Here is a 26,785-nt window from a genome sequence, read left to right on the forward strand (position 1 = left end):
TTTACCATGTTTTTAAATTTTTATGAGTTTCCGATATTTCGAATTTAATTAAAACGAACTAGAAAGAGGGTAGACCGATTTGTCTGTTCGTAAACATTCACCCGCATTTACTCCAGTTTATCCGTGATCATGGCGCTTGCAACAGTGCCGAAATATCGGAAACTTATAATAATTGAAAAACATGGTACAAATATCCCGTTTTAAATTCCAATTCTAGTGTTAGTGACCATGTCAGTTTAAAAACTTATATAACTTACGCTTTGTGTATTGCATACAATTGTATTTATACATTTCACACATGTTCGAAAATGTCATGTACTCGTTCGTTCGCTCAATCACAGTGTATCGATGACAGCAAATTGTACCGTATCTAAAACAGATTTAATTCATGGTTATAATCAGTGGTGAATTAAGTGTGGGAGAGCCATGCTTCGGCACGAATGGGCCAGCTCGACCGGTGTGATACCACGGCCTCATAGAAAACCGACGTGAAACAACGCTTGCGTTGTGTGATTGAGGTTACCGGAGGTCCAATTCCTCCCTTCCCAATCTTCCCAATCCCCGATTCCCCAACAACCCTTAAATTCCCTATACCCAAATAGGCCGGCAACGCACTTGTAACGCCTCTGGTGTTTCAAGTGTCCATGGGCGGCGGAGTCGACATCCATCTTAGGAGGCTGGCGTTGAGCGGATGGATCAAGGGCTTGATACAGAAGGCTCCTTGAAACGGCACGTATTATGAGGAGGGTTCTGTCTCTGGAGCCCTAACCACCGGTAGCTTGAACCATGCTCCCGCTACTGGTCGGCTCCTATTTTTATATGTTTAAGTAATGTTATTTTATTTGTTGTATTTTAAAAGTAACGTTTAAAAATATAATTTTAGAGTATTTTAAATAAATATATGGAATAAATATAGTAAGATTTACTCACTTCTTGAAATAGTGTGAACAAAATGGATCACAATCCCTGGGGTCTGTAGTTGCGACTGCAAATCAAATTTTTATATAAAAATATTTATATTGTCTGTTTAAGTGTGGGATGCTTCGGTAATAAAAATTTAACTAACTAATGAATGAGTATACAAAAAAAGTTTCTTTGGGAAAGTTGTTTGTAATCATGAGTACAATCACGTGTTTAAATATCGTTCACTAATTACCAGTCACCCTATATAGGATGAGCACGCTCATCTATTGGCGCCCTCTGTGACCTGGCGCCCTAGGCACTTTAGTCTGCTGTAGGGGCAATACGGCTCTGGTAACTACATATTTTAATTAAATATTTTTAGCTGGCTGGCTATTTCTTCGGTCAGAAGATACACATTGCCATTCAACGTGGCAATGCGGCCAGTCTTCTGGAAACGTCTTCTTCTTCATCTTCCTTGTGCGAACTGCTAGGGAGTGGAACTCCTTGCCGGAGCCTGTGTTTCCTGATGGGTATAACCTGGGTGTCTTCAAAGCCCGAGTGAATAGGTTGCTTATGGGCAGACGTACTCCATCGTAGGCCGCATCATCACTTACCATCAGGAGAGATAGCGGCCAAACGTCGACCCATTAAATGTAAAAAAACGTTCCCCAGTGACAGCGATGCGGACGAGTACTTCGACGCTTAACGAGAATTTTTATTTTATTTTTAATTTTCTTTTCTTTATTTTAGTTTTAAGTTAGTTTTATTAATTTTTTAAGGTATTTTTATGTTATAAATAATGTGTAATTAATCGTAATAACCGAAATAATAATAAATGAATATTTTTAACTTACAATTTACTCGTGCAGTTGCTCCAGCCGATGTGGACGGTGTTCTAAAAAGATAATATTGTTGTTATGACGACACGCGACGTTACAAGTGTGAGAGAGCGATGCTTCGGCACTGCTGGGCCGGCTCGACCGGAGTGATACCACGGTCTTACCGTAAACTAACGTGAAACAACGCTTGCGTTGTGTTTTGTTATGTGAGTGAGGTTACCGAAGGCCCAATTCCCCCTTCCCAATCTTCCTAATCCCCGATTCCCCAACAACCCTTAAATTCCTAACCCCCAAGAGGCCGGCAACGCACTTGTAACGTCTCTGGTGTTTCAAATGTGCATGCGCTAAAAAGGAGTACGCTCTTTTCTTGAAGGTTTGAAGATCGTATCGTCGGAAATACCGCCGACGACAGCTCATTCCACAGTTTTGCTGTGCGAGGCAGAAAGTTTCGCGAGAAGCGCACAGTTGTGGCCTGCCAACCATCTATATGATGGGGATGGAAATGCTGTCGTGTAGGTCGATGGCGAAAAGAAGCGGCAGGTGGAAGCTCCGTGGTATAAGCGATAGAAAATGCACAACGAAGCTACCTGCTATCTCTATGCATTGCCAAAGTGTCAAGTCGGTTTGCAACTTCTTGACATTCAACAATCCGAGCCGCACGCCGCTGAACGCGGTCCAGAGGATGAAGCTGGTACTGGGGTGCCCCTGCCCCAAGATGAGAGCAGTATTCCATATAGGGCCGAACATGCGCCTTAAGGTGCTCCCACACAGCAGTTATATAACGTTATACAACAATGTGTAACAATATAACATTTGCAATAGCGTGTAACATACTCTACAATTACTGTTATAATTTGTTTAAACACATTGTTGTATAACGTTATATAACTGCTGTGTGGGAGCACCTTTATATAGAAACCCCTTCCCTCTTCTATTTGAAATAAATAACTTTGCAGGACAAGGCGCACCTTTCAAACACCCAGTGTCCGTCTTCCCAGTAGGGTTCGCGGAAGCGTTCGTATCGTGCTGTGATAGCGTCCTCTTCATCATCGCCTGGAGCTGGTGCACGACGAGCACTGTATAAATACAATGATATTTATTTTGCAAATAGGTTACAATGTAACTCTTTTACACGTCAATATTTCAAATAGCTAGATGAGACCGGCATTTCCTATCCGACTACTCTGAGAAGAACTGCACTAATATATTAATTTGTCCACATGCATCGTCACTAACTTTCCTTTTTTTTTTCTTAAAAAAAACGTGGCCCGCACTAGGATTTTCTCCAGTGTCGTGGATGCATTTACAAACATACAAATTCATATACACATGACGCCCAAAGGGTTGCTCCGTGCGGGAATCGAACCAGCTTAACGTTATGCGGCAGCCGGTTACCCAGCCACAGCGCCTGTTGATGATATTGATGATGTTGATACTCACATGTTTAAAGTGTTGTTAGTTCCTCGTATCAATTTATTTTCTTGCATTTTACTTGAATTCGTATTTTTTGACAAATGTATTTTAGTTACATTTACCAATTTTGTAGTACTTTTTATTGAAGGTAAATCTTTTAGAATTATATTGGAAGAGCTTCCAGTAGATGATGACATGCTGAAAGAATAGTATTTTTTTTATCGTATAAGGCGGTATACGAGCAGACGGATCACCTGATGGTGAGCAATCTACGCCGCCAAGGGACACCCGAAACACGAGGAGTTACAAGTGGGGGTAAAGTTTTCGGGGTTAAGAATTAAAGGGTTGTTGGGGAGTCGAGGATTGGGAATGGGGGGTAATTGGGCCTCTTGTAACCTCATTCAAGCAACGAAACACAAGTTGTTTCAGGTCGGTTTTCTGTGAGGCCGTGGTATCACTCCGGTCAAGCTGGCCCATTCGTGCCGAAGCCCGCATTCGTGCTCAAGCTTCCTTGTGCGGACTGCTAGGAAGTAAAACTCCTTGTCGGAGTCTGTGATTCTTGTGGGTATAACCTGGGTGTCTTCAAAGCCTGAGTGAATAGGTTGATTATGGGCAGACGTGCTCCATCGTAGGCCGCATCATCACTTACCATCAGGCGAGAGACCCATTAAATGCTCTCCCACACTTGTCGGTAACGCCTCTAGTGTTTCGGGTGTCCATGGGCGGGGGCTCGTTAACCGGCTTATTACATAAAAATAATACTTACGGTAGCGTTACAGGTCGGTTGGTCGTCGTTTTTGTTTTGGCCCGCATATATTCTTCTGATTCAATTAAATATTTCCGCCATACTTCTTGTATTTCATTATTTAAGTAATTCTTTGAAACGTCCTCTTCATAACCTAACTCTTTAGTTTTATTTGAATTAGTATTCGTAATATTGTTCTCCGATAATGCTAGGTATACTAAAAAAAGGATAAGAAATTATTGAATTCATACTTTTTAGAGGACAAATGATGGCTTTAAGTTGGAGCCACGGTAACCTTTGCGGTTCTCAGCAACTTTTAATTCCCCTAATTTTGCAGATGTCCATGGGCTGCACTGATTGCTTACCATCAGGTGATCCGTCCGCTCGTTTGCCGACTTATACCATAAAAAACTGAAGACTTAAAACTTACAATATAAAAGAATAATTAAAAATTCATTTTTCATGTTGATATAACGTTGGCTACCCACATTGTTTCAGCGAAAGCGTCTGCGCACGATATGCTTAATTTCACTTTGAAATTAACTGAACAAAATTATACTACCTATAAAGATTTTTAGGCAAATCTGGAAGACAAGTCATGTGTGAGGAAGTGGACAGAGTGCGCCTTTTTTGTTTTTTTGAGGGGGTAAAGTCATCCAATGACTTTTTCCGCCTTGGGCGAGGCGAGAGGGAGTGTCTGACTCTTACTGACTAAAAACCACCGCGTTCCTACTCCTGCTTGTCGAACCGGAGCCCTGGTAAACCCGCTAGGTAGTCCGCAGCTCCGGATCAGCCATCAGCCCTACTGGGTGGTCTGATGGCTCTTTGAGGCGCGCGCGGATGAGTCACGCGGGTTGGAGATTGTAGCCCAAAAGGTTCAGGTTTATCAGAGAGCGCTGCTGCACGGTCTCTGTCAAATGTGTAGTCCCTTAGACGGGTATACGACACCCACCGGAAGAGCAGCGGTGGAAAAGATTCAAAATACCAAACTACAAAATATTAATTAAAATAATTTATTTCACTTAATTAGTATTTTAACTTACAGGTATACATTACAGTTCAATAACTTCTTTTTTGCTCAGCAGATGGTGCTACTGTAGCGTGAGATCTCAGAGATTAGTGCGAGTTTGTTTTACGTTTTTTTTTATAAAAACGTTGCCCCTTATTAGGATTTTCTCCTGTGTCGTGGGTGCGTTTACAAACATACAAGTTCACATACACATGACACCCAGACCTGGAACAACAATCTGTGGATCACATAAAGAGTTGTTCCGTGCGGGAATCGAACCCGCGACACGTTGCATGGTAGCCAGTCGCCTAGCTACCGCACCAACCGTGCAATCAAATTGTTACCACATTTGGCCCTCTGATTGGTTGGTTCATTGGAGCAGGCCAATCAGTCGCCTGATTGAAAAAGAGTAACCTATGGAGTTTCTTGCTCGTTCTTCTCCATAGGAATCTACACTTTGGAACGAGCAAATAGAGCAACTAGAGGACTGACCGACAGACAGACAGACAGACATTTTGCTTTTTTTTAATATTGTAATATTTGCTTTGACGTTCAAAAGTGCCTTCCCGGTCTATTTGAAATAAATAATTTTGACTTTGACTTTGACAGTACCCTTAGTATGACTTTGCTTTACTATTATTAATCGAAACGAGAGCGCGTTCGACGATCTAATTTGCCGGCTCGAATAAACCAACCAATCAGAGCGAACGCACAATCGTTTCCATTACTTAAAACGTAGAGCAAACTTGTATTTTTTTTTAATTATTATTATTTTTTACATTTGATGGGTCGACGTTTGGCCGCTATCACACCTGATGGTGTCTACTGGATGGATGATGCGGCCTACGATGGAGCACGTCTGCCCATAAGTAACCTATTCACTCGGGCTTTGAATACACTCAGGTTATACCCACCAGGAAACACAGACTCCGGCAAGGAGTTCCACTCCCTAGCAGTTCGCACAAGGAAGCTTGAAGCGAAGCGCTTCGTGCGAGAGGGTGGGATATCTACCATCAAGCGGTGACGCCTCACCGATTGTCTTGTGGTTCGGTGATGGCAAGGACTAGGGGGAATCAAGTTGTGCAATTCCCCCACATACTCTCCGAAATGCATTAAGGGTACAGAACGCTTAAGTCATTAACGTTTAGATTTCGTTAAGCGTAAAATAAACTCGCACTAAGACCTGTGGTGAGCAGAGGCGGATTGAACGCTAGGTTAGCACCTCATAGGGCCTCTTATTTTTTTGGCGCCCGCAACAATATGGGTTGGGCACGCGCGTTTCACGGCGCCCCCTGTTACCTGGCGCCCTACACTTGCCTAGTTTGCCTCTAAATACGGCCCTGCTCACTATTTTCATTTATTATTATGTACTATAAAATAAATTAACATTTGCTTATAAAAATACATATTAATTATTATGTTATTGGCTTACGCCCGAATACTCAAACGCTACCCAATTTTAAGTTGTACTTAAATATCGTGCTATCTCTGTCAATTTATAAAGAATTGATACTGACACAACTACATTTGAGAGCGTCTTAAAATTGAGTAGCGTTTGAGTATTCGGGCATTACCCACGTAACGGTTTGACGAGGAACTCGGCTAGTTTCAAGCCATGCTAGAGGCTGCTACTGAGTAGCAGCGCGACGCGCTCATGAACATGATCTAGCATGGCTTGAAACTAGTCGAGTTCCTCGTCAAACAGTTACGTGAGTAAGTCTATAACATAATAATTAATTTAGTATGTCTCACGAAAGTTATAATAAAAATACATATTATATCAACTTGCTATAATTATAATTAAGTACATTTTATTTTATATACAGGGTGTTTGAATAAGTCTTTACGTGGTATAGAGGGTGTTTGAAAGTCTTAACATCGGTAATAAATACTATTATAAGTTCAACTTGTTCAATTAATTATTTTAATTGGAATAACAATAATTATTAAAGAAACAGACTTTAAGCAATTTTATTGTATTTCTAGTGATTTATATTTTATATATTATCTTTTATCCTTTAAAAATATGATTTAGAATATTGTGGAAGAAATTATTATTTAATTTTTCGCTAATGTTACCTCTTTATTTACAATTAGCTACTTCTGCGCGGTTTCACCCACTCTGCTTGGCTCCTATTGGTCATAGCATGATCTTTTATAGCCTAAAGCCTTCCTCGATAAATGCACTATTTAACACAAAAAAAATATTGAAATCGGACCAGTAGTTCCGGAGATTAGCGCGTTCAAACAAACAAACAAACTCTTCAGCTTTATAATAGTAATAATAAAGAAATAAAGATTGACATTGGTAGAAACGGCGCTAGCTATGCCCCTGCCTTAAATACGGCCCTGTATTCTACACAATTAAGAACCTAAATCCTTACCATGCGTACACCGATGCCGTTTCAACCCACTGCTCTGTGTGAACTGACTGTTACACAACTCACACGCAAACGGCTTTTCCCCAGTGTGAATACGCATGTGCAGTTTCAAATTCCCATTTATTGAGAACTGTTTCTGACATACATTACAAGAAAATGGTTTGTCATCAGTGTGAACACGCATATGTTTCGACAAATTACCTATTTGTTTATTACATATCTTGCAAGTATACGGTTTAATACCAGTGTGTATCCTCATATGTCTCTTTAGTTGCCCCGTCTCCCTAAAACACCGTTTACACACATCACAGCTAAAAGGCTTCTCCCCTGAATGAACCCGCATATGTATTTTCAAATACCCATTATCAGAAAACGGTTTCTTACAAATCTTACAAGAAAAAGGCTTTTCACCGGTATGAGTGCGTTGGTGAAGTTTAAAACTTGCCATTTGAGCGAATTGTCTGCTGCAAAAACCACAGGAGTACGGTTTAAAACCAGTGTGGACTCTCATGTGGACTTTCAAGGTTGTGTACGCTGTGAAATCTTTTTTACAAACCTCACATGAGTACGGTTTCTCACCGGTATGCTGCCTTTCATGTATAGCGAGGTAGCTTTTGCTAGAAAACTGTTTATTACACACATTGCAGCTGTGCGGTTTGATTCCGGTGTGAATAATATAGATATGTCTTTTCAGATGAGTCCGTTGAGGGAACCGTCTCCCACACACATCACAGACATACGGTTTCTCTCCGGTGTGAGTATACATGTGGGACTTCAGTGTCTGATTGTGACCGAAGGCCTTGTTACATATAGTACAACTATATTTCCTCTCACCGGTATGAGTTTTCATATGTTCTTTTAAACCTTTCTTCCGTTGAAACTCTTTTTGGCACTCCGTACACTTGAATTTCTCTTCAAAATGTGTTTTTAAATGTTTTTTTAGAAGACGGGGTTTGTCAAATGATTTCTCACATATATGGCATGGGTATTGGTTGTCTACTATATGTTGTTTTGCTATATGTTTGGTTAATTCCTTGTTATTAGTGTGCGATGAGCCACAAATGTGGCAATTGAAAGTTTTCTCACCGTTGTGAGCTTTCATATGGACCTCAAACGAGCCGTTGTATGAAAATTTCTTGTCACATATTGAGCAAGCGTACTTTTTTGTTTTTTGGCTCTTATGCTTCTGTTGTTCATCTGAAATGTGAATTAATTTTGTCAATTACTTGATTTTTGTACTTGACTACATACAAACATAACTTCACGCCTGTCTCCCATGGGGGTAGGCAGAGACAATGGAACGCCAATTGCTACGAATCTTACATACTTCTTTCGCTTCATCAACAGTCTTTTCATGTATGCTCGTCAGTTAAGGGCACTTTTAATTTGGCCCTTCTTTAAAATATCGCCAATCTGGTTTCTATACGAACGTCTAAGGCGCCCTCTACCGACAGCCTCATACATACAAGTGCGTTACTGGTCGTTGGGATTCATCATCTCATATTTATAGGCCCGGCCCCGGTTTATTAATTAAAATATTTTTAACAAGTAAATACACTTGTTAAAAACACCATAGGCCCCGGTTGTAGCTCGAAACTAATTGAGCAACTTCGTCAAACAATTATAAATACAAAATCCTCACCATCACTCAACTCCGGCGGTGCTGTCCAATCAGCGTCAGGTTCCACATCACTCTCCTCAGACCTGGCTCTGCTACTCCTCAGCACGGAGAGGGGCTGGTCATCATCTTCTATAGGCTGGATCAGCACCTCTATTTCTGGGAGTCTGGTTTCTGAAAAGTCATCATCATATTTGTTTTTTTCTTTTTGTTTTTTTTATAAAACGTTGCCCCACATTAGGGTTTTCTCCTGTGTCGTGGGTGCGTTTACAAACATACAAGTTCACATGCACATGACACCCAGACCCGAAACAACAATTTGTGGATCACACAAAGAGTTGCTCCGTGCGGGAATCGAACCCGCTACACGTTGCAGGGCAGCCAGTTGCCTAGCCACCGCGCCAACCGTGCAGTCAACTACTATGTTAGTACTACTATATTAGACGGAATATGGACACAGCTGAAGAGAGGTACAACTGAGTAGGTAGTGTAAATCGTGGGAGAGCCATGCTTCGGCACGAATGGGCCGGCTCGACCGGAGTGATACCACGGCCGAGCAGTACACTGACGTGACATAACGCTTGTGTTGTGTGAGTGAGGTTACCGGAGGCCCAATTACCCCCCTTCCCAATCTTTCTAAACCGGATTCCCGAACAAACCCTTAAATTTCTAACCCCCAAAAGGCCGGCAACGCACTTGTAACGCCTCTGGTGTTTCGGGTGTCCATTGGCGGCCGCAATAGCTTACCATCAGGTGATCAGTGTGCTTGATTACCGGCTTATACCATAAAAAAATAATTTAAAAATATGTTGTGTCTCTTACCATCATATTTAATGTCCAGTCTGTCTTCAGTATCATGAACTGATTCTTCTTTCAGTTCTGAAAAATAAAATAAAATCATATTAGGATTCCATTGCAAGAACACCTGTCAAGCAAATTGATGATACAAAAAAAATATTATTATGTTATCAGCTTACTCATGTAACTGTTTGAAGGAACTCAACTAGTTTCAAGCCATGCTAGAAGCTCATATTCATGAGCAAGCCGAAATACATAATAATTAATTTAATATGTCTCACAAAAGTTATAATTTATATAGGGAGACTGGTATTATTTTGTTGTTTTGTTATTCTGATGATAAAAATATAACTAATGAGTATACAAGTGTTTCTTTGGGAAAGTTGTCTGCAATCATGAGTACAACCATGTGTTTAAATATTCTTTACTAATTACCAGTCACCCTATACACAGAAAATAATTTCTATTAATTACCTAAATAAATAAATAGCTCACCATCTTGTACAAATTCGTCTTTTATATCTTTCTGTAGAATATCAGCCTCTGGAAGTAAAAAGAAAAACAAAGATGTATTGAAATTTGAATTGTTTTGGAATTTTTAAAGCTTCATTGTAGAATCTCAACTGCCATTACCATGCAAGTAACAACTTTGTTTTCTAGATCGGCCAAACTAGCTATTATCAGGGTCAAACAAAGTAGCGTTTTTCAGTTTTTCGAAAAATTATTTTCTTTAGGTAGTAATAGCTTAATATTCCAATTGGTTTAGTAGGTATTTTTTTGAAAAGTTGCCCTACACTAGGATTTTATCCTGTATCATGGGTGTGTTTACAAACATACAATTTCACATACACATAACACCGACAACCGAAACAACAATGCCATGCTACTACTGAGAAATTACTGAAAAATCAAAAAATCTTCAGCAATTCTTTGCCCGACTCGGGATCCGAACCTGAGACCCATTGCCCAGCAATCACACTTGCAACCACTTGACCAAAGAGGTAGTACAAATAGTTAATTTAGTGATAATACCTTTAAACCCACATCCATAGACAAACTCCCTCAGTTTATCTTCACATTGTTGCACCTGCTTCTTAAATTGCACAGCATCCTTCAGCCGAGGACCACATACACTGCATACCAGGATCCTGGAGTTTGGTAGAGGATGGAGCTGTGTTGTGGAATAGAAATATAAGTTTTTAAACTGACATGGTCACTAACACTTATATTAGAACTTGAGACGGGATATTTACCATGATCATGGCGCTTGCAACAGTGCCGAAATATCGGAAACTCATAAACATAGATAAACATGGTAAATATCCCGTCTCAACTTCTAATGTTAGTAGAAATATTATTAAAATCACTTGTTTTAGGTATCGAAAGTTAAGTTTATGAAATACATGTCAAATTCGAAGTTATATCATTTATTTGAATTAGAGTACTCAAGGAAAATATTTATAGCGTATTTTTCTCATTCGTAACGAATAATAACAATAGATATTTAACTCACAATAATATCAAACGTGTCTTTTAACAAAACATAACAATCATCTCCAGTTATCTCGTTTGAATATTCATTTAAACCCTTGAAATCTCCCTCGGCATGGCAGCAACGACATAAGCCACTAGTATTCCATATCACAGACATTTTGCCAGCAATATTTAATTCATATTTATTTAGTTTACGTTACAACTTCATTAAACTAAATGCATTTTGGTACCGCAAAAATATAACAATAGAAAGGAAGCCATTACTATGTATTCTCGATTAACACGTAACTCGAATTTTGTATAGCGTTTTTGTATGAGTTTAGTGAAGTAAGTGGTGAGTTTTAGTAGAAATTCGAGATTTCGACGAGTTTGTTTCTCTTGGTTGCGTGTTGAAAGTATTTGACAGTTGTAGTGATGTACTGTTTGAAAGTTACTAACTGAACTTACTCGTCTTTTTCAAGTAATCGATTAAAAGTATTTTATTAACAGTGAAAAAATGTACTACAAGAATAGTTTATCGTGAAACTAATTTTATCTTTTGATAAACAACTATTTTTCTCATTTCTTTAATTTGTTACTATTACTCTATGCTTATAGCTCATCCCTAGTTTGACGTAAGCAAATATTTACTATGGCAACAATAAAAATATGGCACCTCTGTTGAAGTTTGAGCGCGCAGCTGCCAAAAATCAATATTTTCTTGAAAAATCGTTTTAATTCTATGTTAAAACATCAAAATGCCTGAAACAATAATAGAAAGTGTCCTTACGGGAAAACTAGACTCGAAGTTATTAATAAAGTGGCTAAACGACGAATCTTTAGAGGTAAAATCATAACCTAAAACTAAACGAAAATCGTAGCATATTTTTGCAGTATTTTCATGTTATTTCTGTTTTCAGGACATATCTGAAGACTGTATATTGAATTGCTGTAACAAGAATGATTTTGTGACGTGTTTTTTATCTTTTTTGAGGACCCAAACCGATAGGTAAGTCACTTTGAAATTTTGTAAACATTAGATTTTGCAACAAAAGAATCTTTTATTTTTGGGGCACTAGGTCGATATATTTAGGTTCATTGACACGCCACAACCTCTATGAAGGTTAGATATGAATTAGTTAATACACGAATCCCTGTAAATGTGGTATTTTTGGTTACAATATGGTTTGGTAATCAAGTCAAAAAAAATTAAATACCATGGTATTTATTTATCAACAATAGGCTCTTGGTTGTTAGCGTAACTGATAAAATATGAAGGCATTGGTTTGATTCCCAGTTTAGATTGTTTTTTAAGGCTAATGATGGATATAGAATTACCTAGATAGATCTAGAACATTTCAGTTTTGTGAAAATAGTAAACAGCTGGTTTTAGATTTTTTTTTAATGTATAAAGACAGTGATGGCGAACGTGCCATAAACAGTGCTATCAAAATAATCATTAATTTTTTTAGTAGTTTGCTAAGCAAAATTCATGCTGAACTGGAGGCATAGGACAGATTTTGTAAGCAATGACGTGACCAAAATATTGTGCTGCGTGCTGTCACTGACATGGTTGCCAATAGTTCGTCATCCCCGTAAAAGCACGTCATAAATTTTGTTTAAGTAATATACAACGTTTCATATTATTATCATCTTATTTCAACAGTAGGTTCGGAAATAGACCACTTTAAAAAACAACACTTCAATATCTACTGGTCATTGAAGTATTCGACAATGTCAAGTGTGAAAAAGTTAAAACTACACCTAATAATATAAGTGATTCATCTGATAATAGTCTAGCAACTGATCGCAGATCAATATATAAAAAACGACAACATTAAATGCTATAGTTTAGAATTAAATAGTTTAATAATAGTTCTGTCTGTCTGTAACCCTTTCAAGGTTAAAATGCGGTTCATTGGGTTTTGCAATTACATACAAAGATAGATTGGACCTTGAGCAAGGGCGTAGTCCACTTTTTATTGTCTGTACCCATTGAGCTATATAATAATTGTTCATTGTTATAGAATCACACTCATATTGTAAATGTGAAAGTTTGTATGTTTGGATGTTTGTCCTAGTTCGAATGGGGCAGAGCTGCTGGCAGAAACTGGCTGACTTATAATGTTATACATAAATAAACAAAATTAAATGAGAAAGATTTATTTATTTTACTGACTGACATATGACATGATGAGTAAGTAGTCAACTCGGACCACATACCTACGGCCCATTTGGGACGAGTTGGGGAAATTAAAAATAAATTAAGTTTTTAGTGGTCAACTCGTCCCACTTTTTTTTTGTATGAATCTTTAAACTTTATCAATGTTTGGTACAGTTAGCAACACAAGATTAAACAAAATTTTTTCTTTACTTTCGTTTTGTTCATAGATTATTTTATATTAAAAAATCCTTACGAAGTAAGAACCTCTTTTTATGTCGGTTAAATAATGTATTACGGTTTTTTTTGCAATCGCATAAATTCATATGTAATCTAAAATTAGTAAGAATAGTAAACATGTGGCTTAAACAATGAAGTAAATGATAACAGGTCGGATTTATGAATAGAATGAAGTTCCTAGAAAATCTTTTGTTTTCAACAAAGTAATAGAACTTTATTATTTCCACACTAACCCTTTTGCTACTGACTGTACCTTATCTCATTGTGGTAGTGACGTGGGACGAGTTGACCACTAAAAATATTATTTTATTTTATTTTCTGCAACTCGTCCCAAATGGGCCGTAGGTATGTGGTCCGAGTTGACTACTTACTCGACATAATCCATCAACGCACAGCCCAAATCACTGAATGGATTGGGCTGGAATTTAGCATGCAGGTAGTTGTTATGACATATGTATCCCCTAAGATAGAATTTTGATAAATTCCATTAATAAGAATATTTCCATTTAGAGGGTATCTCAAAAGGTTCTCTATCTCAGTTGTTTGACTATAAAACAATGCTTAGTCTGGAATAAATAAACTCCCTTCATATTATATTCTATAAATCTTCTCTTCTTCCAGCATCCTACAAACAAACAGCAATGCAGTACAAATACTCCAACACAGCACTCCGGAGAAGCTTCTCAGTACCAGACGCAAGCACCGGAGGTCCATCAGTGACCCTACCAGCGAAGACCGAACAATGGACAGTCTATCAGTCAAAACTGATAGGCAACGGAGCCATGAATCTCCAAGCAAGGACCGTAAGAGAACCGGCAGGAGAGTTAAAACAAAACTGTTTAACGAAGACAAATCCATCAACCAATCCGCTTCATCAGATGAATCAAGACTTAGCACTGGAGTAGACAGACTAATTCTATCTAGTACACCAATGAAAAATGGCATGAAACCGTCCGATTACCCTAATTTGTCAGTCAGTAGTCCGGTAACTCCACGAAGCTTTGTCAAAGAACATTATGAACGGTGTGACACTCCGAGGTTGAGTCATCGTCACTCAAGATCTCAAGAGAAGAGCTGTTTAGGAGATTATATGGTGAATGTTACAAAGAGTAGTAAAAAGAAGAAAGGGAGAAGTTCAATAGAGAATGATGATAGTAAACCGGAGTTGGACTTGACTAACTCGGAGATGTTTCCGGAGATAGGTGCTAGAAAAGCTAGTTCTTTAAGGTCTGAGAAGCGACGGATTAAACCCACCAACATAGACAAGTCACAGAAAAGCATTTCTCTAAACAGTTTCAGTGTGGAATCGATACAAACTTCACCGTCTTTAGTTGAAGAGAATTCAGTTTTTAAACAGCAACGCATACAAGTTAAAGAAACAAATAGCTTTGAAGCTGAAAGGAACTTTTTGAAGCAGGAACGCCATAAATTGATGGAGAAATTTAATATACTTAACACAGCTTCACCGCAGAAAGTCATAGCTACACCGCAAATAAAAATTACTCAGAAAAACTCAATAGAAAAAAGCCAGAGTTTCATCAAAAGTGATGTTACCAAGATAATGTGTAAAGACAAGCTGGATTTACTAGTAGAAATATATGAGATATTAATGACAAATAATTTAATACTAAGTTTGAATACGGAGATATATTTTTTGATATCGATTCTGATATCGAAGCAGTTTGAAGATGACTTTGTGTTAGCTCAAAATAAGTTGAAAGAGAATGACATGGGGTATTTGCTAAAGACTATACATAATAGTACGTACTTTGCGGTGAAGTCACTTTGGCACCAGCGAGTTATATTGGAAGTTATTCTTGATAAGAGCTCGTTGAAGACTTTGGGTATGTAGACATTTCTATTTAATGTTATAAATGTCTCCTTAAACGTTATTCGATGTGTACCTCGACTGCCTCGTTGGTCTCGGGTTCGATTCCCGGGTCGGGCAAAGTATTACTGAGCTTTTTCGGTTTTTAGAAGATTTTGCACGGACTTGAATTTGCACGGAGTCTGGAGGTGTCCGGTATATAGCAATAGGCTCACCCCTATTACATGGGACTTATAACACAAATGGTGAAAAGTGTGTGTACATTGTATAGCGGCATTACGTGCCGTAATGTGCACCTCTGCCTACCACTTCGGGGATAAAAGGCGTATCGATCCAGACTGAGAAATTTTTCGAAAACCGAAAAAAGCCCAATAACATTTTGCCCGAATGCGGGAATCGAAACCAAGACCTCTTGTCCGGCAGTCGTACTTGCGACCACTTGACCAACGATTCCATCGACCATATACCCAACCCAGAAATCAAACACGCGCTCTCATAACCATTCAATCAATAACACACTCAATATTTCCTCTTTACAGGTGAAAACAAAAAAGTGCGAAGTTTTTACCCGGACTTAGCGAAATTCTTACTAAACTGCTACGGGCTCCGGTGTGAGGCCGAGAACAATCAGGACAAGTCGAGACAGAGCGAGTCCCAGTCCAACGGCGTGGTGTGTTTCAACTCGGAGACTGACAATATTGACAATTTCCCTTCGATGCTCAGCTTCCAAACTTTTAAGAAGCAAAGGGACATGTTTTATGAGATTTGGAGGTAAGTTGTTTAAAATATTTTAATTATGTAGTTGTTTTCTGTGTTTAAAGTTGATCATTTGTTTAGATCCTCTTAGGGTGCTTTTCCAACAGAGATGAGCTATGTAGCTATACTGCGAAGATGTAATAGCTAAGCTGTGAAACTATGTGAACGTTTCCACTGATACTATGTTATGTACCTAGCTGTACGAGGAATATATCGATAGTAGGGAAGTCGTCCATAACAAGCATCTTTCCATATATTAAAAATTTAAAAAACCCCCGACATAAAAATTAATTTCCCTTTAAAAAGTAAAAAATAATAAAAGAAACTTAATCTTAAAGTACCTAAGAATGTACTAATAATTCTAAAAAAAAATACGTCGCGTTGGGGGACCGCTCCTAATTATTTCTTACTTCTCTTCGATTTGTTTTGTTCATAAGTATCACATGCTTGTTGTTAACATTAAAGTAAATTGATGTTTAAGTACTTAACTATAACGCAGAAAATAGAAATATAGCAGCGCGGGCGGCGGTGTGCAGTCCGTATTCATGCGGTCCCCCAACGCGACGTATTTTTTTTTTAGAATTATTAGTACATTCTTAGGTACTTTAAGATTAAGTTTCTTTTATTATTTTTTACTTTTTAAAGGGAAATAAATTTTTATGTCGGGGTTTTTTAAATTTTTAATTTAATTTTTTATTTTATACTTTTTATAGGTAGGTTAGGTTAAGTTAGGTTTAGTATATTACATATACTTACTATAATTTCGATTCTTGTTAAGGTAAAGATTACATCTAAGGTCAAGCTCGTTCGCATTTTTTTTTTGACTTATTAATTACTAGTTTTTGTTTCTATAAGTAGGCTAAAGATTACATTGGTGCAAGATTTTTTGTTTATAATAAAACGTTAAATTAAAAATTTTATATTTTTGTTATTAAATTTTTAATTCAATTTTAATTTTTTTTATTTTTTATTTAATTTTTTATTTTTGTTAATACGAAAAAATAATATTTTTAAATATCTTCTTTCAGTGCGGTTTAATTTGAGACCCCATCCCAGTATATTTGCAAACCTTCGGCTAATCTCCCCACTTTCACCGCCCATAACTTTAAAACGGCTCAACCGATTTTCATCAAACATGTCTAAAAACACTCGCACATAAGTCCCCTTTCATACGAAAAAAACTAAATTGAAATCACTGCATCCGTTCGGGAGTTATGATGCCAGAGACAGACAGACAGACAGACACGTCAAACTTATAACACACCTTTTTTTGCGTCGGGGGTTAAAAAAAGAACAGCTTACATAACCGAGTCCGTTTCCACCACTGCTAAGCTATATGTACCAATAAATACGATTGTTGGAAGCCAAACGCATCCACAGCAACGTAGCATAGCACATCTCTGGTGGAAAAGAACCATTTAGACATGAGTACAATAGGGATGATAACTGGGTCAAAAATAAATTATTACAACTTTTCAATACAAAAAAATATTCAAAAATAATCACACTCTCATTCATAAATTTGATGAACTACTTAATTTTCGATTTTTTCTAGCTAAATTTCTATGATTTGACGTCTAAAACTTATGACGTCATAATAGAAATATCGTCTTTGACGTTTCTAAAAAAGTATTGAATTTGACTAGTAGGAATCATGCCTATTTTAATTTTAAATCATAATTTCAGATGGTACCAAGACACCCAGTCGGGAGGGTCGCGTTCGTCCCTCCGTGGCCGAGTGAAGGCCCTCCTGTGTACGGGGGCGGGGCCCTGCAACCTCGCTCACTTGGCCAATCTGTTCACCTCACACATGTACCAACACTGCTTGCCTGCTAGCAAACAGGTGGGGGATATGTTATTGTTTCTTATTAACCGACTTTTAAAATAAAAAAGGGGTAAAGCTTTTCAGTTTGACTGCACGGTTGGCGAGGTAGCTGGCAAATGGCTGCCGTGCAACGTGTAGCGGGTTCGATTCCCGCATGGAGCAAGTCTGTTTGATATACAAATTGTTGTTTCTTGTCTGGGTGTCATGTGCATGTGAACTTGTATGTTTGTAAACGCACCCACGACACAGGAGTTACCGGGGCTCCGGCTTTATGCAGGAGTAGGAACGGGGTGGTGTTTAGTCAGTAAGAGTCTGACACTCCCTCTCGCCTCACTTAAAGCGGGATTGGATGATCTTCCCCCCTCAAAAAAGGGTAGTTTACCATAAAAATACAATGCAACGTCACACCTTTTATCCCCGAAGGGGTAGGCAGAGGTGCACATTACGGCACGTAATATCGCTATACAATGTACACCCACTTTTCACCATATGTGTTATAAGTCCCATGTAATAGAGGGTGAGCCTATTGCCATATACTGGACACAATTCCAGACTCCATACTACTACTGAAATCTTTAGAAAATTCGAATAAAGCCCGGTAATACTTTGCCGAACCTGGCAATCGTGAAATCCACTGCCTCCTGGGTCGAGTGGTCGCAAGTGCGGCTGCCGAACAAATGGTCTCGGGGTTTACCATAAAACTACATGAATAAAATCTATCCTTATCCATTTAACACAGGAATCGAAGCTAAGCAAGCTACAGCGTCGTTTGACTTGCCCCACCGCGCCCGAATCACATCGACTACCCCAGTTCAGCCAACAGGAAATGTTTTACAAGTAAGTATTATACATTAAATTCAACATTTTTATGGTATAAGCCGGTAAACGAGCAGATGGGTCACCTGATGGTAAGCAATCGCCGCCGCCCATGGACACTTGAAACACTAGAGGCGTTACAAGTGCGGTGACTTTTGGGGGTTAGGAATTTAAGGGTTGTTGGAGAATCGGGGATTGGGAAGGAGGGTAATTGGGCCTCCGGTAACCTCACTCACACAACGAAATACAATGCAAGCGTTGTTTAACCTGATCCGGAGCTGCGGACTACCTAGCGGGTTACCGGGGCTCCGGCTCGAAAAGCAGGAGTAGGAACGGGGTGGTTTTAGCCAGTAAGAGTTTGACACTCCCTCTCGCCTCGCCCAAGGCGGGAGAAGTCATAGAATGATTTACCTCCCTCAAAAAAAAAGCGTTGTTTCACGTCGGTTTTCTGCTCGGCCGTGGTATCACTTCGGTCGAGCCGGCCCGTTCGTGCCGAAGCGTGGCTCTCCTACTCTTATATAAATTAGGTATAAGTCATTTTTATAAGTACAGAAGAATCCGTTTATTATGACTCCGCCTATATTGACCAACCGGTTATTATAACGTAATTGCATGACGAAGTTTGGTTTTCATATAAAATTCTTTATAAAAAAGTCGGATATAATGACTTCCCTTACAGTGACATGCCGCTTTATATGACCCATTTTTAATAAATTATGTCCGGTTATAATGACCGGCACGATTCTTTACCTTCAATAATGTTCGTTAATTCCCGACGACGTTCGGCACGTGCCTAGTTTTTGTTTTGAATCTCAGTGAGTAATTGACAGTTGAAGGTTACGCATTGTTTTTTCGTTTGTTATTGTGGAAAAAATGTCATCTCAACGTCGCAAAGCATTTACAATTGAGGAGAAAGGTGCAATAATCTGCAGATTAGAAAATGGAGAATCTAACTCATGTCTCGCGAAGGAATTTGGCGTTGGTTTAATATGGTCTTACACATATGCAAATATACTATGTTTCTGTATTAAAATACTTAATACATACATATTTACATAAAAAAGATTTTCATTTATACATAACGCTTTGTAAGACGTCCGCTTATTATGACGTGTTTGTCAATTCCTTTCGATGTCATTATAAACGGACTCTACTGTATATCGTACTCTTGAGTTGCAACACTAGCGCCCATTATATCCGTATTGCGTAGATATTGAATGAACTAAATGGTATTGAGTTTGTCTTTATATTCCGTACTCTGAATGCTATTGCTACGATTGGAGTTATGTATATAGTTTTGGCATTGAATCATTATTGAGATTTTATTGAATTCAAATTGGTTTCAAGAGTAAGCGCTCAGGTTTATCATACAGTACTGCTATCTAGTCTGTTAAATATGTGATGTCTTATTCGGGTATACGACACTCACCGGAAGAGTAGGGGTGGTGACATTATTATATTGTAATCTACTGTATTTTTTTATTCGTATATTAATGATAATTTTGTTTTGTTCCAGAGATTTCATAATAAACGCTGAGAATGAATCGTTTCGCGTACATCTGAGAGACGCCATAGCTTCGGAAATATGTGTTCTAGACGGCACGCATATCACATCGGATGATAGAGGGAATTGTAAGTACATCTATACTAATATTATAAAGCTGAAGAGTTTGTTTGTTTGAACGCGCTGAATTCAGGAATATTTAATAAGAATAACTCGCTACTCGATTCCTAGTGATCGTAGCGTGATGTTTTATAGAAATAGCCTTCCTCGATAAATGGACTATCTAGCACAAAAAAGTATTATTTAAATCGAACCAGTAGTTGTAGAGTCTGGAGTCCTGAATCCTTTATAAAAAAAAGTAAAAAATTCAATAAAAAAAGTATTTGGTATAGACCGGGTCCAAGTTTAACCAAACCATTACGGAACATTTTTTACCAGAGATGTGCTATCGAATCAGGTTGCTTGTTGTCGAGTAGCTGCCTTGACTTACACGCCCTCATATTCATTAGCACACATAGCTTAGCCCTGGTAGAGACAGACAATGCTAAGCTATGTTTTATTATATAGAAATCTGCGTCCTATGGATGTGCTATGCCATGGCTTCCCTACTCTCAGATACATTGACATACTCGAGCTGCGCATCTTCGTCGCACAGCTACATAGGCGGGTATAAATGGAAAAGTCACATAGTTTCACAGCTTATCTAATACATCTTCGTAGCATAGCTGCATAGCATATCTCTTGTGGAGAAGCACTTATAGTTTTATTAATAAAAAACTATTTATTTTTTTACAGCAAACATCGAAATCACAAAAGAATACCTAGCTCTATCAAAGAAACTAGGTCTTCTAGCGAAATTCCTAGGTTTTCTAGCGTCTCTACCGTACACCCAGTTCACGATAGACGCTACGAATAAGAATGCAGTGACAAAGGTGATCAGCAGAGAAGTGAACTATGCGACGCCCAAAGAAAAGGTTTTGGCTAACGATTTAGCTTTGAGGAATTATGTGAGTATAATCTATTACATGGGACTTACAACATAAATTGTGAAATGTGGGTGTGCATTGGCATTACGTGCCGTAATGTGCACCTCTGCCTATCCCTTAGGGGATTAATGGCGGGACATTATAAAAAAAATAGTTTTTTTTTGGTTTGGTATGGTAGGTTTTGATTTTTTTGTGTTGGCAATATTGTGTTTTTATTTTGTAATTATTGCCTCTGTCTAAAGGTGGTTGTAATGTTTGCAGGATAGGCTTTTAAGTTCGATTTCGAAGGAAAGGTTTTTGGGTTCGATTCCCGAGTAATACAAAGTTTGTTGTAATATATTTTTTTGATCTCCTACTCAATGAGTCGGAGCCCCAATAACCCGCTAGGTATCCGCAGCTCCGAATGTTAGTAGGATAGACTTCTGGGTTCGATTCCCGATTAGACATAGTCCAAAATTGGGCGAAGGTTTATACATATTAAATGTGTCCATGACCTAAAATTTTAATAAAAAAAAGAATTGAAAATGTACCAACTACATAAATGTAATTTTATGTATAAACTCAACACAGAGTCTTGGGTTCGATCCCCAAATACGACAAAATAAATTATATTATTAAAATATTCAACTACAATCATTTATCAATTGACAAACAAAAATGAAACTACTACAACAACCCCACCTCTGCTTACCCCTTCTAAAGTATAACACCCATAGCTAAATAATATATTTTCTTTTTTACAGAGCCAACCAGCCATAGACCTGCTAGGTATACTAAAGAACGCGTTAGAAAACGGTCGACTATCGATATCTTTACCGTGGATAGTCCACTATCTATCGATGCTAGACTACACATCACTACGAATAACATACTACCAAAACTTACTAAAAATCCTATTCGAAATACACACGAATCGACTAAAAATAAACAACACTACGTTAAAAAAGAACACTATAATATATTTAAAATCGATTCTCGGTTGGTTATTCGATTTACCGCATTTTCCTCAGGATTTGTTCTATGAGAATCGACTAAACGTTAGTGGTGGGAGCGATTTGCTTATCGATACTTGTGAGTTAGTCGATGAATCGGTTATAATAGAGTTGTGCCCGCATTTGAGGGATTTGAACGTGTTGTTATCGACATGTAGAGTGTCTCAGGATCAAAAGGATATGGCCAGTTATCGACATATCACTCCGGTCAGCTTAACTTTAAATCCTGAGGATCGGATCAAGAATAAGGAAAAGGAATTGCAGGTTAGTTCTTTTTTAATAGTTTTTTGGGAGTAAATATCAATGTATGCTACGTTTGGTACGGTGTGCAACGTCGCGGGTTCGATTCCCGTATGAAGCAACTCTTTGTGTGTTACACAAATTGTTGTTTCGGGTCTGGGTGTCATGTGTATGTGAACTTGTATGTTTGTAAACGCACCCACGATACAGGAGAAAATGGTGGGGCAATGTTTTTTTTTTAATCTTGATTTGCTACGTGTAATAAGCCCAGCCTGAGGCCCAATTCCCCCCTTCCCAATCTTCCCAATCCCCGATCCCCCAACAATCCTTAAATTCCTAAACCCAAAAGGCCGGCAACGCACTTGTAACGCCTCTGGTGTTTCAAGTGTTCATGGGCGGCGGCGATTGCTTACCATCAGGTGATCCGTTTGCTCGTTTACCGGCTTATACCATAAAAAACACAGTCTAGGTTCTAAGTTTAATTACCGAGGTCTCGATCAAACATTTGTTTTTAAAACGTTGCCCCACATTTAGAGTTTCTCCTGTGCCGTGGGTGCGTTTACAAACATACAAGTTCACATACACACGACACCCAGACCCGACACAACAATTTGTGGATCACACAAAGAGTTGCTCCGTGCGGGAATCGAACCCGCTACCCGTAGCGCGGCAGCCAGTTGCCCAGCCACCGCAATAACCGTGCAGTCGAATTATTAATTTAATTCTCTTATTATTGTTATTAAATTATTAATGTTTAAATTACAGGCACGCCTAGAAGAAGAGTTACTAAAGAGCCAACCGTCGTCCACTCGCCGTGTGCTCGAGCTGGTAATCGAACGCGTTACCTCGGCGTGTGTGAGGGAACTATCCGCCCACACTCTCACGGAGGTGCGCGAGAGGGCCAGCAGGGCTGTGGCTAAGATGGTCGCTAATTATCAGGGGGATCAGGTTAGTTCAAACTTTGTGTTTATTTGGGGTTTTTTAAGCGCAGGTTCGGTCATGTATGGAGTACTGTTCTCACCTTTGGGACGGCTCGGCTAAATACCAGCTAGATGCGCTCGAACACATTGAAAGGCGTGCCAAGAAGCTCATCAACGATGATGCGCTTGTGGAGGCCCGGCTTCAAAGCCTTGAACACAGGCGCAAGGTCGCAAGCCTTTCCGTTTTTTACCGGATACATTTCGGAGAGTGTGCGGGGGAATTGTACAACTTGATTCCCCCTAGTCTTTCCATCATCGAACCACAAGACAATCGGCGAGGCGTCACCGCTTCATAGTAGATATCCCACCCACTCGCACGAAGCGCTTCGCTTCAAGCTTCCTTGTGCGAACTGCTAGGGAGTGGAACTCCTTGCCGGAGTCTGTGTTTCCTGATGGGTATAACCTGGGTGTCTTCAAAGCCCGAGTGAATAGGTTGCTTATGGACAGACGTGCTCCACCGTAGGCCGCATCATCACTTACCATCAGGTGAGATAGCGATTTATTAGGACTAATTTAATGAGCCACTCTGAGTGTGGCAGTAAGATTTGGAACTTGGCGCCATAGTAAATTTTATTCAGCTCAAAATTAGCTATCCAATGATGTAACACACATAGCTATTGGAAGGTGGGACCAGGTTTTGCATCCTCTTTTTGAATTGAAGAGAATGGCCTATGTTACCTTTTTTTTTTGAGGATTCATCCAATGACTTCTCACGCCCGGGCGAGGCGAGAGGGAGTGTCAGACTCTTACTGACTAAAAACCACTCCGTTCCTACTCCTGCTTGTCGAGCCGGAGCCCCGGTAAACCCGCTAGGTAGTCCGCAGCTCCGGTGTTATGGGGGTAAGGTGGTCTTTTCATCTTCGCTGCTGTGTCAGATTAGTGTGTGGTGGGACGAGCTTTAGTCATCGTAAGTGTGGATCTGCCGCCCGACCAGAACCAGACCCGTGCGTGCTCAAAGAGCCATCAGACCACCACAGATGGGGCCCAGTAGGGCTGATACCTGATCCGGAGCTGCGGACTATCTAGCGGGTTTACCAGGGCTCCGGCTCGAAAAGCAGGAGTAGGAACGGGGTGGTTTTTAGTCAGTAAGAGTCTGACACTCCTTTTCGCCTCGTCCAAGGTGGGAGAAGTAGTCGGATGGTTTCCTTCCTAAAAAAAGAGACTCCGTCGTGCTAACTGAGAAATTTTCGAAAAATGTAAACCTAGCAGTATATTGTTCGACGCGGGAATCGAACTCTAGTCCACTTGTAACCACTCGGCTAACGAGGCAATCAGTACTACACCTACTGTATGTTACTACTATTTACTAGTACTACCTACTGTATGTTATATAACTTGTAGTTATACCTAGTGTTGTCTCTCTACATCTCCCCAAGGTTGACTGGTAGAAAATGCCAAATTGGCATTAAGTCCACCTTTGTATAACCAATGTACATATAGTGTAAAATAAAATAAATAAGTAATACATATATGTATCACTGTGGCGACACTCTGACAAGTGACAGATGACAGAAGTCGCACATAGACTATCGACGAACAAATCAACGGATGACGTCATAAACCATACATCGCACATGTGAAGAGTGTAACGTTGCACGTTATTTTCTAACAAAGAAATAATAAATTTCACACCTACCCTGTCTAAACAGAAAAACAACTAATCATTACAAAAAATACCTAAATACCCGCGCGCCGCGCGCTGCGATAGCTACCTACCGCGCCACGGTAGCCGGTTTGGCACGATCCCCTCCACCTAGACTGCGACTCGCCGCGCTAGTACTTAGTATTCCCTGGCGCCGGCGAGAAGCTATATTAGGCAACCGACTAGAATCATCCCGAACTACCACGCAACCGCGACAGAAGAAAGTCACCTACCGTAACAGTGTCGCGAATTACAATTATTTTAATTTATAAAATCAAACAATTATCCGTACCTCAATTTCTACCAAGTGCTTATTACTATTAAATTCAGTGTAACCCCAGATCGGGTGAGTGTTGCAAAACAAATCCTTACTGCTTATTAGCTACCTAATCGCTGCATGATTTGCTATTTTCCATTGTTCTTTGTTCATAGATGTGTCTAATAATGTTTATACCAGTAGTTTATGTTTAAAAGTAATTTAGTAATGTTTTGTGTTGTTATGTGTTTAAAGGGCTAATATAGTACCTAATTGCTATATTGTCATCTAAATATCTAAATACCCGTTAATCTAAATTGACGGTTGACTTAGGTCATACATTCTCTTTGTTCTAATATTTTAATTCTACCGTAGTAATGTGTAATCTACCTACATGTTTTAATTATTTTAATTTTTGTTAACTTCAATTTAATTAATTCTGCAAATCATTAAAGTAACTTCCTTTGCTATTGTACCACGCTGCCTGGACTGCCTCATCTCGATAGCTGCTTAATGCTAGAGCACTGCTTCCCTTTTGGTAGACCGTGTTAGTGGGATCGGGATGTTGCAGTCAAGGCAAGGATTCGGACACCTTCTAAGACGGACAATTACCGAATTCCAGGGTTCCATCAGCTACCTTCCATCAGCTACCTTCCATCAGCTACCTTCCATCAGCTACCTTCCAGCAGCTACCTTCCAGTATCTACCTACCGGATTCCATCAGCTACCTTCCATCAGCTACCTTCCAGCAGCTACTCTCAGCACCTACCTACAATCTACGGTTCAAGCACCTACCTACAATCTCCGCTTTCATCATCTACCTACATCTACCATTCAACCGACTACCTTCCATCTTCCACTATCTCTTCACTACTATCCGAGTCTGCTGGACCTCGTGACCTTCGCGACCTTCACGTCGAAGACAGCGGGCCTACCCTGCATCACCGACGGCTGGACTACTGCGGAGCTGCGAGCGACCTACCCTCTCTACCGGCTACTGACCAGGATAGTGGTGTTCTAACGGCGAACTAGAATTCGTTACGCTCGATATTCGGACTCACTCCCGGCTCAACCGACAACTACCTACCTACCTACCCGAATATAAAAATTCTAACTAAAATATTTTTTCATTTTATATTTCTATCTACCCACTGTAACCACTAACGTTACAGTGGCGTTTAAGTTTAATTTTCTACTACCTACTAAACCTTAGTGGTTTAGTGTTTTTCGTTACAATGGCGCCCAATTAGGTAGAATATCGAGCCGTATAGAGTTTTGGTAAGCTATTCATTTTGTGGTTTTTGTGGTGTTGGCTTTCTAACAGTAGTGTTAAGATTATTTCTCAATCACAGGATACCAATTGTGAATTTTCTACACCTA

General features: G+C 39.3%; 2 protein-coding genes and 1 long non-coding RNA gene across 3 annotated transcripts in view; 1 reads left to right on the top strand and 2 right to left on the bottom strand.

Annotated features, from left to right (window-relative positions):
* Positions 1-3,259: 3,259 nt before the first annotated feature.
* Positions 3,260-4,463, bottom strand: LOC118280398 (uncharacterized). The gene is made up of 3 exons (XR_007706661.1): positions 4,331-4,463; positions 3,922-4,117; positions 3,260-3,353 (listed from the first exon to the last, which is right to left on the bottom strand). It is a non-coding gene; the product is annotated as an uncharacterized LOC118280398 (long non-coding RNA).
* Positions 4,464-7,112: 2,649 nt separating this feature from the next.
* Positions 7,113-11,514, bottom strand: LOC118280508 (gastrula zinc finger protein XlCGF57.1-like). The gene is made up of 6 exons (XM_050702180.1): positions 11,220-11,514; positions 10,739-10,877; positions 10,202-10,249; positions 9,731-9,787; positions 8,933-9,082; positions 7,113-8,487 (listed from the first exon to the last, which is right to left on the bottom strand). The coding sequence occupies exons 1-6, from the start codon at positions 11,355-11,357 to the stop codon at positions 7,274-7,276; spliced, it is 1,746 nt and encodes a 581-aa protein (XP_050558137.1). The 5' UTR covers positions 11,358-11,514; the 3' UTR covers positions 7,113-7,273.
* A 328-nt stretch (positions 11,515-11,842) lies between these two features.
* The window catches only part of LOC118280365 (uncharacterized), a 32,953-nt gene continuing 18,010 nt past the window's right edge, over positions 11,843-26,785 (top strand). The window contains exons 1-10 of the mRNA XM_050702225.1: positions 11,843-12,024; positions 12,100-12,188; positions 14,202-15,424; positions 15,948-16,179; positions 17,851-18,007; positions 18,729-18,826; positions 20,322-20,437; positions 21,105-21,316; positions 22,039-22,551; positions 23,293-23,475. Of these exons, the coding sequence (XP_050558182.1) occupies positions 11,938-12,024; positions 12,100-12,188; positions 14,202-15,424; positions 15,948-16,179; positions 17,851-18,007; positions 18,729-18,826; positions 20,322-20,437; positions 21,105-21,316; positions 22,039-22,551; positions 23,293-23,475 (2,910 nt within the window). The 5' untranslated portion in view covers positions 11,843-11,937. The remainder of the gene's footprint in view (positions 12,025-12,099; positions 12,189-14,201; positions 15,425-15,947; positions 16,180-17,850; positions 18,008-18,728; positions 18,827-20,321; positions 20,438-21,104; positions 21,317-22,038; positions 22,552-23,292; positions 23,476-26,785) is intronic.

This window comes from Spodoptera frugiperda, chromosome 21 (assembly GCF_023101765.2).
Source record: "Spodoptera frugiperda isolate SF20-4 chromosome 21, AGI-APGP_CSIRO_Sfru_2.0, whole genome shotgun sequence".
Classification (NCBI taxonomy): Eukaryota; Metazoa; Arthropoda; class Insecta; order Lepidoptera; family Noctuidae; genus Spodoptera; species Spodoptera frugiperda.